General features: G+C 41.1%; 1 protein-coding gene across 6 annotated transcripts; it reads left to right on the forward strand.

Moving 5' to 3' along the window:
• Nucleotides 1-1,199: 1,199 nt before the first annotated feature.
• LOC106578683 (ubiquitin thioesterase otulin) lies at nt 1,200-17,585 on the forward strand. Of its 6 annotated transcripts, XM_082965683.1 has the most exons (10): nt 1,207-1,336; nt 2,006-2,079; nt 2,169-2,311; nt 11,607-11,865; nt 12,000-12,088; nt 12,930-13,036; nt 13,122-13,289; nt 13,602-13,733; nt 15,883-16,152; nt 16,732-17,585. In XM_082965683.1, exons 4-10 carry the CDS (start codon nt 11,717-11,719, stop codon nt 17,014-17,016), a joined length of 1,200 nt encoding a protein of 399 aa, XP_082821809.1. In that variant the 5' UTR covers nt 1,207-1,336; nt 2,006-2,079; nt 2,169-2,311; nt 11,607-11,716; the 3' UTR covers nt 17,017-17,585. The 6 variants fall into 6 exon arrangements, with proteins under 6 accessions (XP_082821808.1, XP_014013250.2, XP_014013253.2 ...); XM_082965684.1 differs by lacking the exon at nt 2,006-2,079; XM_082965682.1 differs by lacking the exons at nt 2,006-2,079; nt 2,169-2,311 and having other exon boundaries at nt 1,200-1,336.
• Nucleotides 17,586-19,130: the final 1,545 nt, after the last annotated feature.

Genomic DNA, 19,130 nt, shown 5'->3' on the forward strand with positions numbered 1-19,130 from the left:
ACCCGCCAGCTGGTCTGCGCATGCTCTGAGGACGCGGCTAGGGATGCCATCTGGGCCGGCAGCCTTGCGAGGGTTAACACGTTTAAATGTTTTACTCACGTTGGCTGCGGGGAAGGAGAGCCCGCAGGTTTTGGTAGCGGGCCGTGTCAGTGGCACTTTATTGTGGAACATCAGTGGCACTGTCAGTGTCAGTGCCACGTCAAAGCGAGCAAAGAAGCAAAGAACCAATAGTAGGTCACTCCTATTAGATTTACTAGATGATAAACTATTCAATACAGACAGAGAATATGAGCATACTACAATTCTAACAGGTTGTAACGTCCTCCACCCACTGGAGGGCAACTACTATCGCCAACAGTTCAACTGAGTATACTGACAGTTCATCTGTTAGTCTTCTACATATCTCCACATCACATTCAGGAATGTAAATAACTGCTCCTGTGTGCCCACTATTTGGGTCATTAGATCCATCTGTGAAAAGAAGTAAAAAACATAAAAACTTCTACCAATGTAATTACCAACAAGTTTACATTGGCACAAATCAAATAGTTTTCTCTATAAGCATTTAACATAACATTTAACATAATAAGCAAATATGTAATGCATTTACAATGATTTGAATTGTGGCCAAAGTAATGGGCGGAGTAAAAGGCCAGCAACACTCCGTATTATTCAGAGCCACATGAAATGACACCATATTTAGATTCTACAGACCCTACTGACTACTTCCCACCCCACTTTTACATTGGCACACATCATCGTTTTTTCTCTATAATTTAAGATCTAATGCATACAGTGGTGATTGTAGCATGTAATTCTATATATGTTTTACATCGTTTGCAAACTGATATGTGACACGTATTAATGCCAAAATAAAATGCAAAACAGGCACGCCCCCCCCCCCCCCCCCCCCCCCCTAAAATTAAATAATTTATTTGTTATTCAATTTTTTGCTAAATGAATGACAGGTCCCACTGAATGCACATTCAGTGATTTGCATTGGGGGCATTTATTTGACTTTGGAACATGTTTTAAAAACCCAAATGTAATGCACATGTAACTTAAATATGAACAGAAATGAATCACTGTTAATGTTTAAACAATTATTGTTATTACCTCATGAATAAATACAGGTTATTGGCACTTTTCTGTTACGTGGGGGACTTTTATTTTGACAATTTCGTAAATTCCATGAACCGGAAGTACTTTCTTTTGTGTCGCTGAGGAAACGTTAGTCTTGCGCTATCAGACATCCTACGGCGTTTATCAACTGGTGGCTATATAGCATTTTTGCAAGTGGGACACCTGTATAAAATATGTTTTGGAAGCGTTAAACGTAAGTAGACATGTCTCGAGTGTACGTCAAGCATGGATATATATATACTTAGTATATGCGGCAACTGACTGCCAGGAATACAATCTGAAACCTGAGCTGTCAGAGATTTAGAACTCTGAACTGTTGCGCCTGCAGCTGTTTTGTCTTGAAGCGCATGGTGCTTGTAACAAACTTTTACATTAGCATGCTAGCTTAGCTGTGCTAACTTGTTAGAAGGAAGGGACCAGGCTAACCTAGCACTTGATCAAGACTCTGAGTTCGATTACATTACACGTCATTTTGGACGAAGCAGTCTTCTGTAGGGCGGTGTTTTGTTAACAAGAGCCGCCAACGGTCGGTCTGAACATTAACACGCATCGCTTGCAGTCCGGGTTTGGAATCATAAGGACTTTATATCCGCGAGAAATCATTAACAAAAAGTGAAATTGATACCTCTTTTATACAGTTAGGGTTCCCACACGGCCATAAGTCGATGTTATAGCGCTTGTTTACGGAAAACAGGCGGTAGACAGTGGACTACCTGTGCTTATTGTGTAAACCTGTGTAAACAAGACAGACGTCACAAACGTGTGTCTACTGAAAATGCTGTCGGCTGCAACTGTGTTAAGAGTGTACAGTCCGTGTGTGTATTTGTATTTGTGACATTATTTTGTCATATGACCACACCAGCCCAGGACCTCCACATCTGTCTTCTTCTGTGTTGGCTGGTGAGACGACCAGCCACCTGGACAGCTGATGAAACTGTGGGTTTGGACTACATAAAATAATTTCTGCACAAACTGTTAGAAACTGTCTCAGGGAAGCTCATCTGCGTGCTTGTCGTCCTCACCAGGGTCTTGACCTGACTGCAGTTTGGCGTGGTAACTGACTTCAGTGGACATATGCTCACCTTAGATGGTCACTGGCACTCTGGAGATGTGTGTGCTTCGGATGAATCCTGGGTTTGAACTGTACCGGGCAAATGGCATAGTATGGGTGAGCGGTTTGCTGATGTCAACTTTGTGAACAGATTTCCACATGGTGGGGTTATGTTATGGGCAGGCATAAGTTACGGACAACCAACACAATTGCATTTTATCAATGGCAATTTTTATTTTATTTTTAACCTTTTTCTCCACAATTTCGTGGTATCCAATTGGTAGTTAGTCTTGTCATCACTGCAACTCCCGTACGGACCCGGGAGAGGCGAAGGTCGAGAGCCGTGCATCCTCCGAAACACAACCCAACAAAGCTGCACTGCTTCTTGACACAATGCCCACTTTACCCGGAAGCCAGCCGCACCGATGTGTCGGAGGAAACACCGTACACCTGGCGACTGTCAGCGTGCACGGCGCCCGGCCCGCCACAGGAGTCGCTAGTGCACGATGGGACAAGGATATCCTTGGTGGCCAAACGCTTCCTTAACACGGACGACGCTGGACCAATTGTGCGCCGCACAATCCTGTTGCCCATTGTCGTGACATTCATCCGCTGCCATCACCTCATGTTTCAGAATGCTAATGTACTGCCACAAGTCGCAAGGATCTGTACACAATTCCTGAAAGCTAAATGTCCTGGTTCGTCAATGGCCTGCATTCTCACCAGATGTCACCCATTGAGCATGTTTTGAGATGCTCTTGATCAACATGTATGACGGCGTGTTCCAGTTCCTACCAATATCCAGCAACTTCGCACAGCCATTGAAGAGGAATGGGACAACATTCCACAATCAACAGCCTGATCAACTCTATTGGAAGGAGATGTGTGCATGAGGCAAATAGTCACAAATGGTCAGCTACTGACTGGTTTTCTGACCCACACCGCTACCTTTTTTTGTTATCTGTGACCAACAAATGCATATCTGTATTCCCGGTCATGTGAAATCCATATATTAGGGCCTAATTTATTTATTTCAATTGATTGATTTCCTTATATGAACTATAACTGAGTAAAATCTTTGAAATTGTCCTGGTCCTGGCCATTCTGCCGCCCTAGGGGGAGACACATTGTTGCCCTTACTAGAATAGTCCCAGTAAGGAAAATTATGTTGAAAAGACGTCCTAAAATACCTATTTTTCCATATGTTGAAGTTAGGTTCAATTTGGGTTCTGAATGAAAGTTGAAAAGAAAATGTATAGATGTCTACGTTTAAGGAAAATCAAGGCTGTTCCAGACAGGACAAAATCTGAACCAAACATAGACATCTATGATTGGTTCAGACCAAAAACCAACATCCGTGGACGTGGAAATCAAGGCCGGTCCGGATTGCACCAAAAAAGACTCACGGACAGAACAACAAAAAAAAACGTCTAAAAGGCGCCAGCGTCGGTCTGTGCTTACTGAGGTATAGCCTACAGTGTCACCTGAAATAGAATTTTACGGTATGCCAATCTGTGGTAGTCCTACCATTTGTGACCCAACGCCTCGATTTGATCTTATGTAGCCAAATTTGTGAAGGTGTGTTTAGTTTTTATATATATATATATATATATATATATATATATATATATATATATATATCTATATATATATACATACATACATACATACATACATGCATACATTGGACTCAGAGCTACAAAATGGTATATCATACACTGCAGTTGGGGGGGGGAAAATTCTGCTTTGAAAGTTGATGAACTTGTAACCCCACTTGGCCTTTGGAATGTTTTGGTACAGCTACTGGAGAGCTCTTCTTTGTCTACACCTATTCAGCATTGTTCACACCCTCTTAAGCCGTAGCCCCACCTATCTCTTTAAGGTAACCAACCAAAGACTAAAAGTGGTGAAAGTAGTAGCCTAGAATAAGAGAACTCCATGTAAAAATACACTTTATCTAGTCCTTGGTCTAGATAAAAATATTGTATAATTATTAGATGATGCCTACACAGACACTTGTTTAAATTGATGGGTCATGTGAAAGAAATGCTATAACCACCATCCCAGCCATATCTAGATAAGTGGATGGGTCACTATTGTCTAGACATGTACACATGTACATGAAATACAAAAGATGGCTGTAATAACCCCCAGACACAACTGGCTAACTTTATGGGTCATGTAATCCTTCTCTTGTGAAGTGGAGTCTTTTGTTTAGACGGGTAGCTAGCTAGTTAAACAATTAACCATAGTCCCACCCATAGCTACAGTAGAAAATGATTGGCATACAGTAGCTAGCCACCATCCATGAAATGCTGGAGTATGAATCTGCATGTAGCTAAAGCTAACCAACTAGGTTCGATGTTAGCTAGCTAACATTAGGCTATAACTAGCAATGCAGATGGCTTTCTGAGATACGAATAATATTACTACACAGATCATACACGTAATGTTAGCTGGCAAGCTAACGTTCGCTATCTAGCTAACAGTATGCTTTATCTTGCAATGAAGATGACTTTCTGACTAAATTAGAAACATATATGAAAATGTTGCCAGACTCTTAAATCATATATATATAGATATAGATATATATGGATGGATGGATGGATGGATGAACGCTTCACGGTAGCATGTCTTTTCCGTTTGGTTTGTAGCTAGCTACAGCTTGTTTGGCCCGGTGTCAAGTCACTCCGGGCAACCGTGTGCAGTAAATTCTCTGAATCAGCTACCCAACTTTATCAAGACGAGTTATCCATTGCCTATTTGCAATGTGTTTACACAGCAGGAAATGCAGAAGTATATTTTTAGCTATGATCAGCTTCTAAAAAAAATTGACAGATACAAGCATGAAACCAGTTATGACAAGTTAGCCCACGGGATGAAACTCCTGGACAGCAGTTGTGAGTAGCCTGATTTGTCCATTTGACTTTGACCTGTCCTGTGTTTAGGATGTTTGTTAACATATCACCACATTTTTGTTGTTGTTGATTGGGCAACATTTAGGTTAGGCTATTTGATCGTAGAAACCTAATGTAATAAGTTTACTTCTCATTACATTGTCATACATTTTTATCTCCAGCCTGTAGGCTACAGAAAAGGACACATACTCTTTCTACCATATGCTATATCTGCTACATGATTTATGTTAGATTTGTTTTTTGGCGGAATATTGGTGGAGCGCTGCAGAGATGGTCTCTCCAACAGCATCATGGTGAGCCACGCTGGGAATTGACAAGATAAATATTTGGCGTCCTTGCCTTTGATAAAGTGAGCACTGCTTATCTCAGGGCGGTATCAGCACCCACCTAAAAAGGCCAAATGCCACTGGCTGGGAGAAATTGACAATGTTTTTGGGAATAATTGTGTGTCGTTTTATGTGTTGTTGGAGGTACATCTTGGTCAGTTTAACTCAGAAAATGACGCCCTAATGAGCGGCCCGGCCCTGGTAGAATTGTACCGCAATTGAAAACCGATTCATGTTTAGATGGAGTATTTGGCTGTTTTGTCTTCCAGAGCTAATTCGCCTTTAAACAGAACATGTAAGGTCCTTGGACTAAGGAGTAACGTTACCCTTCTTTAGTCCAATATTGGGCTAACCTGGCCCTCAAACTATGCTGGATTCTTCCTTCTCCCTACAGTTCTCAGCCATTAGCTTTGCCCACGACTGCCTCATGTGAACTACAATCCCGATGCTGTGTTTTAACATTTAAACGTCAATCGCTTGTTATGGCTTTTGAAACAAATGGCACTTTCTTTGATCAGCGAGAAAGAATCCTTCAAATAAAATATACTTACTGTTGCAGTTTTGCACAGATTCATACAGCTATGGGTGCCTCCAGCCGACGAAACTACAATTCCCGAGTTATGCTTACATACAGGTGCTCGGGAACATTCTGATAACTAATTAGGACAGGTAATCGCCTCTCTTTGTTTTCTGTAAACAAGCGCTGTAACATGGAGATACAGTGCCTTGCGAAAGTATTCGGCCCCCTTGAACTTTTCGACCTTTTGCCACATTTCAGGCTTCAAACATAAAGATATAAAACTGTAATTTTTTGTGAAGAATCAACAACAAGTGGGACACAATTATGAAGTGGAACGAAATTTATTGGATATTTCAAACTTTTTTTAACAAATAAAAAACGGAAAAACTGGCCATGCAAAATTATTCAGCCCCCTTAAGTTAATACTTTGTAGCGCCACCTTTTGCTGCGATTACAGCTGTAAGTCGCTTGGGGTATGTCTCTATCAGTTTTGCACATCGAGAGACTGAAATTTTTGCCCATTCCTCCTTGCAAAACAGCTCGAGCTCAGTGAGGTTGGATGGAGAGCGTTTGTGAACAGCAGTTTTCAGTTCTTTCCACAGATTCTCGATTGGATTCAGGTCTGGACTTTGACTTGGCCATTCTAACACCTGGATATGTTTATTTGTGAACCATTCCATTGTATATTTTGCTTTGTTTTGGATCATTGTCTTGTTGGAAGACAAATCTCCGTCCCAGTCTCAGGTCTTTTGCAGACTCCATCAGGTTTTCTTCCAGAATGGTCCTGTATTTGGCTCCATCCATCTTCCCATCAATTTTAACCATCTTCCCTGCCCCTGCTGAAGAAAAGCAGGCCCAAACCATGATGCTGCCACCACCATGTTTGACAGTGGGGATGGTGTGTTCAGGGTGATGGGCTGTGTTGCTTTTATGCCAAACATAACGTTTTGCATTGTTGCGAAAAAGTTCGATTTTGGTTTCATCTGACCAGAGCACCTTCTTCCACATGTTTGGTGTGGCTAGTGGCAAACTTTAAACGACACTTTTTATGGATATCTTTAAGAAATGTCTTTCTTCTTGCCACTCTTCCATAAAGGCCAGATTTGTGCAGTATACGACTGATTGTTGTCCTATGGACAGAGTCTCCCACCTCAGCTGTAGATCTCTGCAGTTCATCCAGAGTGATCATGGGCCTCTTGACTGCATCTCTGATCAGTCTTCTCCTTGTATGAGCTGAAAGTTTAGAGGGACGGCCGGGTCTTCATAGATTTGCAGTGGTCTGATACTCCTTCCATTTCAATATTATCGCTTGCACAGTGCTCCTTGGGATGTTTAAAGCTTGGGAAATCTTTTTGTATCCAAATCCGGCTTTAAACTTCTCCACAACAGTATTTCGGACCTGCCTGGTGTGTTCCTTGTTCTTCATGATGCTTTCTGCGCTTTAAACGGACCTCTGAGACTATCACAGAGCAGGTGCATTTATACGGAGACTTGATTACACACAGGTGGATTCTATTTATCATCATTAGTCATTTAGGTCAACATTGGATCATTCAGAGATCCTCACTGAACTTCTGGAGAGAGTTTGCTGCACTGAAAGTAAAGGGGCTGAATAATTTTGCACGCTCAGTTTTTTTATTTGTTAAAAAATTGTTTGAAATATCCAATACATTTCGTTCCACTTCATGATTGTGTCCCACTTGTTGTTGATTCTTCACAAAAAAAAAGTTTTAAATCTTTATGTTTGAAGCCTGAAATGTGGCAAAAGGTCGAAAAGTTCAAGGGGGCCGAATACTTTCGCAAGGCACTGTATGTGGGCTGTGAGGGAACACTAACCCGATCATACCCAAGCTGTAATCACTGCCAAAGGGGCTTCAACAAAGTACTGAGTAAAGGGTCTGAATACTTATGTAAATGAGAGATTCAGTTTTGTATTTTTAATACATTTGCAAACATTTCTAAATATGTTTTTGCTTTGTTATTATGGGGTATTGTGTGTAGATGGATGAAATTGTTATTTTCCATCAATCTTAGAATAACGCTGTAACATAACGAAATGTGGAAAAAGTTGAGGGGCCTGAAATACTTTCCAAGTAAACTGTAAACGTATTGTTCATCCCAGTCATTTGGTTACATACATTTCTGTTAATGTATGTATTAATCATTTACAATTCAACATTTTTCAAACTAAGACAATGAAGAAATGGACAGTACTGGTAAAAAATAATTGAATAAACAAAAGCTTTATCACAAGTGGTACACAGTTTGAGCTCTCCAAACAATGTACGTTTCCACTATGAGAATGATTAGATATAGTCAATGAATTAACAAATGACTGTAAACAAACTGTAGGAAAGGCTCTCATTTTCTTATAGTTTAGGGAACTGTCCCTTTAATTGTGTGCACCTCCAACCCTTACCTAGCTGATTTTATCAACGCGGTTGTATTTACATAAACTAGCATTGCTTTCAATTGTGTTTGGTTTTACAAAAGCAGTCTTTTTAAACAGACTACAAAGTGTAAATGGGATCATTTTGGTAAAGTCAGTCTCGCCTAAAATGTAGTTTGGAACATCCCTGCGTCGCAACAGGTAAATGAAGTTTTGGTTTTGATTTGAAGATGTCCATATGCCCACTTACATGGGGTGAACAACTGCGGTGATTGCTCTCTATCCAATAGCATAGACAGCCGGACAGACCTGCCCAGCAGCTCCGACTTTGTTTACATAAGACAACACGTTGCGCATTTTTTTACTTGATAAATACTCCACCAAACACCTTAGTTAGATCTAAAACATCCTCAGCATAAACGTAAACTCGAGAAATCTGTAATTATCTTAGACGAATTTCTGTGATTTTGAGGAAGTGAAAGTGTCTCATGGGGGACAAACATTAACCAAACGCAGAATCGGTCAGGAAACACACGTCCATGAAATCTCGTGTTTCTAATCAGCATCAGAAAAACATCTTTTTTATTTTCTTAATCCAATATCCAACGTGAGTAACCTGCAATATTGTTGACATTTTCCTTTAATTTGTGTTATTCAGTGTGCATTTAAAGACACACTGTTGTGATTTGCGTTAGAATGTATGGATAGTAATGTTGGATATGTATCGAAATGATCTAATTTTACATTTATGATGAATCTATTTTGTAAATGCATTTGGAAATTATGGGTTAAATTATGTCATGGAAATAATGGGTTTGATTATAATTATGGTTTGGCTACTGGCTCTGAGATTGTTGAAATATTAAGGTCAAGGAATATTGGTATTATGTTTATGAAATACAATATGAAATATGCTGACGCAAATGTTTTTTTTCTTCATATTTTATATAAAAAATTGCACACATGGAATTGTTTGGGGAGAACAAATGGTAGCTAAACCTCATTTAAACCAGATCCTCAAGTCTCTCAACTATCCTTGTCCTCTTACCGTGACACCTACACCTTGTATCACCTTCTACCTCACCCAGTGCAATCTAAAATAGGCTACCTGCCGTAACACTAACATTCTAAAAGTACTGGGGAAATGCGGGTATTAACGGTAACTTTAATACTGAGTAGGCCTATATATTTAACTGGGAATGTATAAACATTGTCAAAGGGCACACAATTGACACAATAGCTGGTCTCCGTCCGATTGGTGACAGATTTTCATGTGAATATTATAAAATCTGCATAAAGAAAATGTGCACATTTTCCAATCAGTGGCGTTTGTTGAGAATAAAAATCAGTGCGTGATGGTTTTGTCACACAAACTGTTGCGTTAAAAAGCAAATGTGCCTACTGTGGTCTTGGCATGTACACTACCCAACAATTCGGAGATACAATGCGGGTAGGCTAGTCTACGTGATGAGATTATGGGTAAAGGAGTATTTGTTAAATGGCAGTCAAGCATCGGTTATGTCCCCAGAATAAAACCCTCGGTAGTTATTGGAAAGGAACAACAAACTGATCACTATGCACTTTCGCCACCCTGTGAAGTTCATAACTTTTTTCATCTGTAGCCTAATACACTGCATGGTTTCCCGAGTCGTAGTGGGGGGACAATCAGCGTCCACTTTAATTCGATATGATCAATATTTGCTCATAAAGGTGTTTCCTCTGCCATTTCTCACATAATGAATTTAACCAACACTGAGATCCCACCATATCGAACAAATTCTGTCTGCATTTATACAATTGTACTGAAACATCCCGTTTCCATCACAGCTTTTGTAATTTGTAGTTTTTATATACTGTATGACTTTACTCCCATAAACTGGTAGATAGAAACGTCGTTATTGAATCAATGAATTGGCTGGAGTCGGTGCGCATTCGTGGGGAGAGACGTGCGTAGTGAGTCTCTGCCATACAGCTCAATACCGGAAAGGAAGACGCGACGCAAGAGTGAGGAATTCATGAATGACGTCAATGAGTGTCGAATTTGGTCAACAAAAAATGTAACTGCTACTGTGAGGCTTATTTTATCGAAAAGAAGCTTGGTAATGGTTAGGTTGTTACAAATGCACTGATTTATAAGTGGACGCACGTGGCATTTTGGCAACGTTGAAAACATTAATTTATATCGGGAGTTGTGCATGTTGTCAGAGAGAGGACCGATCATGGATATAACTCGTTTTAACATGGACATTGCCATTGACTGCTTCCACCATTTTTAAAGTAGTCAACAGGGTGGGGATGCCTATGAGTTAGGAGCAATCGGCCAATGAAGAAGGAAAATTGACTACTTTAAGATGCAGATTGCCTCATTGGCGCTGCCCATTCTCAGGCGCTATAATGGTACAGATGCGAAGATGAACTCTGTCTCTATGGCCTGTTGTTCAAACACGCATCTGCCTTCACATTGGCTAGAATGGTCCCACCTGATCTCGCCGCCTTCCATCTTCGGGGACATGTAATTTCCTTTGTTAGAGCGGTCAATCGAGTATCTTGTTAATATAATAGTCTTTGTCAATTACTAACAAGTACAGTTTACTACAACAAAGCAGTTTTTTGTTGTCTCATTTGCCACCATTAGGGGGCATCCAAAGACCGTAAAGTAATATCTGAGGTGTTGAAAAAAATCACAAATTTCAACATAGAGATGAGATGCTATGATGTAATGTGAAAAGGACACTGTCCTATATTTCTTAAAAGTGAAGCAAAAAGAAATAGTCCTCCAACTGATGTTTCCTATATGACCGTGTATAAATGTGTAATCATGGCCATCAATGCCGTGACTATTTTAATAGTGAACTGAGTTTGAGCGAAAGGAATGATTTATTCTGTCTGAGTGGCCTCTTGAGGTATCGCAATGCAGCATAGAGCATGTTTACATTTTCACATTACTGTTCTCCCGGAAAAGCCTTTTAAAATCTGTCTTTGGCTTCTCACCATTATCATGATTGTAATTTGATCTATGTTCCATAATGTTTGCTCCTGTGAACATACTTTAATCTACCTCTTGAGGAATCGTGTGTCTTCTAGAGTTGAACATTAGAACACTACTAACATTATGGCTTGCCTGAGGCCAGACTACAAGAGGAATGTGGTGTAACATAAGATCTTATCATGAAGTTTACGGTGGGATCCCTGCCTGTATAACGTGACACGCAAAAACATGCACTTCATACAATGGCTTTTTCCACTCTTTTCTCTCCAGTCAGAACTCCAATGAGGACGATAAAGGAGATCTCCAATGTGGATTGACTGAAGTCCCATCTTTGGAAGACCTCTTAGAGGAAGAGCTGCCAGAAACAGAGGAACAGAAGGATGAAAAGGAAAAGGAGAAGGAAGAATGCTGCTGTAATGGAGGCCATGGGAGGGGAGGAGGACCCAAAAGAAGAGGCCCACCAAGGGCCTAGCACCTTAGCTGATGTGAGGGAGGAATACGGTCCAGCTGTGGAGGATCTGGGAGTTAGGTTTGTCAAAGTCCCGCTTTGTATTACCTCACAACTGACCGCAGATCTGTGTCGATGTCACATAATAGATCCAAAATGGGGGTCTCTTATTTAATTGTCAGTTAACGATAATGTAATTACTATCTTCCACTTAGTGAGGAGGAAGACCTGTATCGAGGAGCTGATGAGCTCCCCCAAGGGCCAGTCAAACATGCAGTACCGGAGACACTGTTTGAAATCACACGTCAGTCACTTTCAGATCATTTCATTTTTTCCCAGAATTGTATTCCAGAAGTGTCTCCTTAAAGGGGCAATCTGCAGTTGTCAGATCAATTGTTTTACTTATAAATTAATGATATGATCCCATAGATTTTGAATAATGTTACGATCAGAACCCAGGAAATATATACTTGTTTTATTTCAATGTTAGTTAACATTTTAAATGTAAAAAATAAAAATAAAGTATATCCTCAACATGGTTAAAATAATATCATTGATGATCAGTCATTGCATCCATAGCACTGTCTATGAATTTGATTGTGGTTACATTTCTCCAGGTAACCTTGACAATTTGTTTAAAACCAGTGGCCTCCTGGATCTTTAATTTAAAGCACTTGCTCCCTTCGGTCTCAACGTAGAGTTTGATCTGAAGCCATTCTTGTGATTGTGTTTTTGCTATCCATTGTAAATCATGTTTGTAGGCCGATGTAGCCTAATTGCATCTATGATAGTATGTTATCCATTCATGTTTATATATATATATATATATATAAAAATCCACAGCTGCCATGATTAGATACCTGTGTGTCAGTCCAAACTATATAAACTAGTAACCTGCAGTGTTTGTCATTATACCCTGATGAAGACAGCTTGGCTGTCTAAATGTCGGTTGTACAATTATTGCATCTGAGCTCCTATTCTTTTCCATACATTTCTCCAGACCCATCCGTCAGCTTTTTACCAAAAAAGAGGCGGTGTGCCCTCTTATTGTTTCAACTGTGGATTGGCCCTTTAAATGGTATACCCCAACATATTTTTGAAACAATTCTAGTTTGCACCTTCTCACTTTCTTCTCCATATCTCAGTTCCAAAGGTTGAGGACAGATGCAGTCTGGAGCCGATGGTGGATATTCTGTCTTACAGTGAGAATGAGTGGAAGGGAAACACTACCAAAAGTACCCTTATTAGAAAGGTCAGTTGATTAGCCAGTTATTATGATCTTATATTTTCAAATAAATATTTTGGACATTCTTATAAATCGTTCATGATTCACCTAGATCCCTCTTCCTGTCTGGTCCCAGGGTTACACTAAGCTGTCTCAGAGGTTTGAGAGCCTGAGACGGGTGAGAGGTGATAACTATTGTGCCCTCCGAGCCACTCTGTTCCAGGTGCTCTCCACCAGCACCCAGCCGCCTTTCTGGCTGCAGGTCGAACACATCTCCACGGTACACCATGCTTGCGTAACTAATGCTGACTACACTGTGACACTTATATAAGTCACTAGCCCTCATACTGTCTGTACATACAGTGGAAGTCCAAGTATACAGTTGAGTGGACATTAGCTGATGGTCAGTGTGGCTTGCCGTTAGTTTTATTGTATTAATCGTGGGTCGTATCATTAGTGCACACTGTAGCAAAACATTTTGCAACAGAACTAAAATTAGCAAATTCTTTGGGTGGAAAAGTTTTTCCCTCCCTGTTTGTCTGTTTTCTTCCGTTTGGTGCATAATGAATATGACTCTGTTTCTTCTCCACAGTGGGCGGAGGAGCTGGAGGCACGTGAGGGGCTGATTGGCCAGTGGATGTTCCCCTCGGAGTGCAGACAGGGGAATGGGAGCGAAGACGCCGTCCAACAGCTCAAACGCTACATGGAACTCCTCGAGAACAGGGTACCGCCCATGTCTTCCTTCCACAGCCATACAGTTGAAGTCGGAAGTGTACATACACTTAGGTTGAAGTAATTAAAACTTGTTTATCAACCACTCCACAAATGTCTTGTTAACAAACTATAGTTTTGGCAAGTCGGTTAGGACATCTACTTCGTGCATGACACAAGCAATTTTCCCAACAATTGTTTACAGACAGATTATTTCACTTATAATTCACTGTATCACAATTCCAGTGGGTCAGAAGTTTACATACACTAAGTTGACTGTGCCTTTAAACAGCTTGGAAAATTCCTGAAAATTATGTAATGGCTTTAGAAGCTTCTGATAGGCTAATTGACATAATTTGAGGTGTACCTGTGGATGTATTTCAAGGCCTACCTTCAAAGTGCCTCTTTGCTTGACATCATGGGAAACTCTAAAGAAAAAAAAATTGTAGATTTCCACAAGTCTGGTTCATCCTTGGGAGCAATTTCAAAGCTGTCCAAACAATAGTATGCAAGTATAAACACCATGGGACCACGCAGCCGTCATACCGCTCAGGAAGGAGACGCGTTCTGCCTCCTAGAGATGGTCGTACTTTGGTGCGAAAAGTGCAAATCAATCCCAAAGGACCATGTGAAGATGCTGGAGGAAATGGGCACAAAAGTATCTTTTTCCACAGTAAAACGAGTCCTATATCGACAACCTGAAAGGGTGCTCAGCACGGAAGAAGCCACTGCTCCAAATCCGCCATAAAAAAGCCAGACTACGGTTTGCAACTGCACATGGGGACAAAGATCATACTTTTTGGAGAAATGCCCTCTGGTCTGATGAAACAAAACAAAAATAGAACTGTTTGGCCATAATGACCATCGTTATGTTTGGAGGAAAAAGGGGGAGGCTTGCAAGCCGAAGAACACCATCCCAACCGTGAAGCACGGGGGTGGCAGCATCATGTTGTGGGGGTGCTTTGCTGGAGGAGGGACTGGTGCACTTCACAAAATAGATGGCGTCATGAGGAAGGAAAATTATGTGGATATATTGAAGCAACATCTCAAGACATCAGTCAGGAAGTTAAAGCTTGGTCGCAAATGGGTCTTCCAAAGGGACAATGACCCCAAGCGTACTTCCAAAGTTGTGGAAAATGGCTTAAGGACAACAAAGTCAAGGTATTGGAGTGGCCATCACAAATCCCTGACCTCAATCCTATAGAAAAGTTGTGGGCAGAACTGAAGTGTGTGAGCAAGGAGGCCTACAAATCTGACTCAGTTACACCAGCTCTGTCAGGAGGAATGGGCCAAAATTCACCCAACTTATTGTGGGAAGCTTGTGGAAGGCTACCCCGAAACGTTTGACCCAAGTTAAACAATGCTACCAAATACCATTTGAGTGTATGTAAACATCTGACCCACTGGGAATGTAATGAACGAAATAAAAGCTGAAAGAAATCATTCTCTCTACTATTATTCTGACATTTCACATTCTTAAAAAAAAGTGGTGATAACTGACCTAAGACAGGGAATGTTTACTAGGATTAAATGTCAGGAATTGTGAAAAACTGAGTTTAAATGTATTTGGCTAAGGTGTATGTAAACTCCCGACTTCAAGTATATGTACTGTGCTCTCTAGTTTAAACACTCAAACACTGATATCCTTTTTAGACTGTCAATGGGGATGTTGCTCATTCCCAATCCTTATGGTTGTAATTATGGCCATATAGAAGAGGGTTTTAATGGCAGTTTCAGGATAGTTTGTGGTATACTGCAACAACTATACCCTTCCTTGTGGATTGCTGTGTTTAATTGAACCAGGATAGATGGACCCTCAGTCTTCAGGAAACAGTTTAATACATATGTGTAGTAGGCACATTTGCAGTTTAATACATTCTGTCGTTAAATGGTTGGTGGCTGTACCCTAGCATCGCCAACTAAGGGGAAAATGGTGCACACTGTCACCTTTTGTATTATGGTGAAAACTGACAGTGAAGTCATGAATTGCAGTTGCGGAAAGAGCAAAGTTGAATATTCAATATGGTTTACACTAATGATGACAGTAAGTGTGTGTGTGAATTGCAGTCAAGAAAAGGGCAATAATTCAATATACATGCTGTGTATTATTTCCAGCCATGGTAATGTTGACAGTATGTGGCATGTCTGTGTGTTGTGCCCAGTGGCAGGCGGCGGTGGGCTGCTCCAGCATGGAGGAGAGACAGCGGTTGTGTGAGCGTGTGTTCCAGGGAGGGGAGGAGGAGCTGGGGCTGCTGGAGGCCCTGAAGCTCCTCATGCTGGTCCGGGCATCGGAGTTCCATACCACCATGCAAGAGGGAGGGGATGTGCCAGTCTTTTGCTGGCTGCTCTATGCACGTGACTCTTCCGACTGCCCACGCACATTCCTCTCCAACCACCTGAGTCGACTGGGTTTCAGTGGGGGTCTAGAGCAGGTGAGCACTGAAGTTGTCCCTAGATTCTGATTTTTGGGTCAGTTTAGCATTTTCCCCACTAATGGTTAAGATTGGGAAAGCGATAATCCTGGATCTTTACCTAAGGGAAACTTCACCCCAGAGCTGTGACCGTATGACTATAGAAAACACATTCATGGTTCCCTGTTCAATGAAATGGTGGTAAATCACAAACAGGAGGATACAGTAGGATGGGAGTGCAGCTTTCCCACAAACTAAACCCTGAAAGCCTAACATGCATACAGTTGCACCGCACCAGCTGTTCTGTTTGCACTCAACAGCTGTCCAGTCTAAGCCTCCGGGTCTGTCTGACTTGTTCAGTGACCTTAATTTTGGTTTGAAGGTTATTATCATCAATGACAGTGCGGTGTCTCAGGGAAGAATGTATTACACAACAGTACTTTTTAGAGGTTTCTACTGATAAAAGCTCATTTTCAAAGTCCTCAAACAGCGAATACTGAACAACGCAAACGCTCCCATTACATCTAAATGCCCAGTTTTTAAATACAGTGTGTAATTATGTTTTAAAGCATCAACTCCCTATCTCATTGGTTCCTTCAGGTGGAGATGTTTCTGCTGGGATATGCCTTGCAGTGCACCATCCAGGTCTACAGGCTGTACATGACAGACACCGAGGAGTTTGTCACCTATTATCCTGATGACCATAAGGAAGACTGGCCCTGTGTGTGTCTGGTTACAGAGGATGACCGCCACTACAACGTCCCAGTGGGCCAGCCCAATGGACTCCAAGTCCCAGAAGACGTCATTGCTATCCCAGAGGACGTCCCTCCAGACTGTTTGGAATCTAAGTCCCAGAAGACCTCACGGCAGGCTGATTGCCACTGAAGAAAAAGCTCATGGCATGCACACATGGCCATAATGTCAGAAGGTTCCTCAGGTTGACTGGAAGAACAGACTCCTGCTTATTGACAGTTTACACTTAGTTAAAAATAGCTTTTGGAGTATGACGAGGGCAGAACGACAGATTTGAACCTTGTCAGCACGGGGATTCGATCTAGCAACCTTTCGGATACTGGCCCAACGTTCTAACCACTAGGCTACCTGCCGCCCCAATGTGGCTTGCTTGCGTTGAATCCCGGCCCCAGAACTGATGAATAAATATATCAGATCACAGGCTTTGCACAATACCATCACGATGCATTTTAATATCAGGTGTAAATGGTGTCTGTCAGATGTCCACTTGCATGAGAGATGGACACTTAACCATCCTGCAAAAGGTGACCAGAGCAAACTACAGTAAGCAGAAGTTGAAACCTCACAGCACGTCATTTAAAATAGAACAGATGACTACTACTTCATGTTAAGAGTTTAACGTTGACATTGTTTGACACTGAAACCATTTTGATACCAGTATTTGCTATGTGACATTTAAAAATAAAAAAACATGATATACACTTGCATTTTGTGACAATCGTAAGGTTAGCACTAGCAATAACGTATTTGAAGATGGGCTTAAACTAGAATACAGTCGAGAGGAGATTTTGATCATTCGTCCCTGTGTCAAAGGCATGCATGGTCTCTTCTTTTGTCATTATGCTCTTGACTGAAGGTGTGATCTTTTTTCGATATGTTGCCTTTAACCTCAGTTGGGTCCTCCATGTTGCCTTGAGTCATTTATGCGCAATAGGGGTGAAGATTGGCAATTGCTGCCTATAGACCATTTAGCAAGGAAAGATAAAGGTAACACTGATTATACCACTTGGGTAAAGGCTTTTCTACAGTGTTCAATTTGTGCAGAGATTACATTTGTAAAAAATGTTTTTATTCACTACATGTCAATGTTTCAATAGTCTTCTATTATTTTTGATCTATTTATTTGCCAAATAAGATGCCTTTACAATATGAAGAAAATAGCTATACTTGTCAAAATAAAATGAAAGTGCAGATTCCCAGTCTGCATTAAAAGTGGATAAGCATAATGATGTAAACAGTCACGATGCCAGAATTTTGATTTCAATACCACCAAAAAAGCAGCTAGGTTTTTTTATAGAAAAACATTTGATGTTCTGAACCACACCAGGAGACCACATTTTTAGGTCTGGGAAAAATGTAAGAACTGTAGGTTTGAGTAGTTTAATACCCTGTAGTTCAAATGCATATAAACCTAGCAGTTTTTTATTAGCAGTGTTTTCGGTAATGCACGTGTTGGAATTTGCAAAACAAATGTCCACTGGATTGATGCCAGTCATGATTCTGCCAGGTAGGTGTAGGCTAATTTGTACCTAACGTTTAGTTGTACTCAAGGCCTACATGTAGATTCAATCCAATCAAGAGTTAACCAGCGATGTCAGTGGAACTGCAGTCGGAGCATCCAATCGTTGAGCAGCTGCTCTTGTAATCATTGATACAAGCCACACTTGCCCCCACTGGCGTTACGAGTTCAGAATGAGAAATTGTAGGCTATATAGAAATAATTACACTCAAATTAAATGTATAAAATAATGAAGACTTCTATCATCCTAATTTTGGTGTAGATTACATTTCACATTCCAGTATTTGAATTTGTAAACAAGGCTGCATGGGATTGACTCCGTGCAGCCAATGGCAATGCCTGCTTTAGGTACAGTATAATGCCAGGAGCCACTTGTGGATTTGACATCTCTAACGCAGTTCCAAATCGGACACAATCAAAACAACCCCTATGTGGATGTTGGCTAAAAGAGATCTGATCGTTGCTGACGGGTGTATAAATATTAAGCACACAGCCATGTAATCTCAGACATAAATTGGCAGTAGAATGACCTTACTGAAGAGCTCAGTGACTTTCAACGTGGCACCGACATAAGATGTCACCTTTCCAACAATTCAGTTTGTGAAATTTCTGCCCTGCTAGAGCTGCCCCGGTCAACTGTAAGTGCTGTTATTGTGAAGTGGAAAAGTCTAGGAGAAACAACGGCTCAGCTGCGAAGTGGTAGGCCACAATCTCACGGAACGGGGCC

The sequence above is a fragment of the Salmo salar genome, chromosome 19 (assembly GCF_965601325.2).
Source record: "Salmo salar chromosome 19, fSalSal1, whole genome shotgun sequence".
Classification (NCBI taxonomy): domain Eukaryota; kingdom Metazoa; phylum Chordata; class Actinopteri; order Salmoniformes; family Salmonidae; genus Salmo; species Salmo salar.

What these genes read in the sequence shown, in the direction of transcription:
- LOC106578683 (XM_082965682.1), top strand. Translation starts at nt 11,717, where the DNA reads ATGAAAAGGAAAAGGAGAAGGAAGAATGCTGCTGTAATGGAGGCCATG. An exon ending in AGGTCGAACACATCTCCACG is followed by an intron (nt 13,290 to 13,601) that starts GTACACCATGCT and finishes TCTTCTCCACAG; the next exon opens with TGGGCGGAGGAGCTGGAGGC. An exon ending in TGGAACTCCTCGAGAACAGG is followed by an intron (nt 13,734 to 15,882) that starts GTACCGCCCATG and finishes TGTTGTGCCCAG; the next exon opens with TGGCAGGCGGCGGTGGGCTG.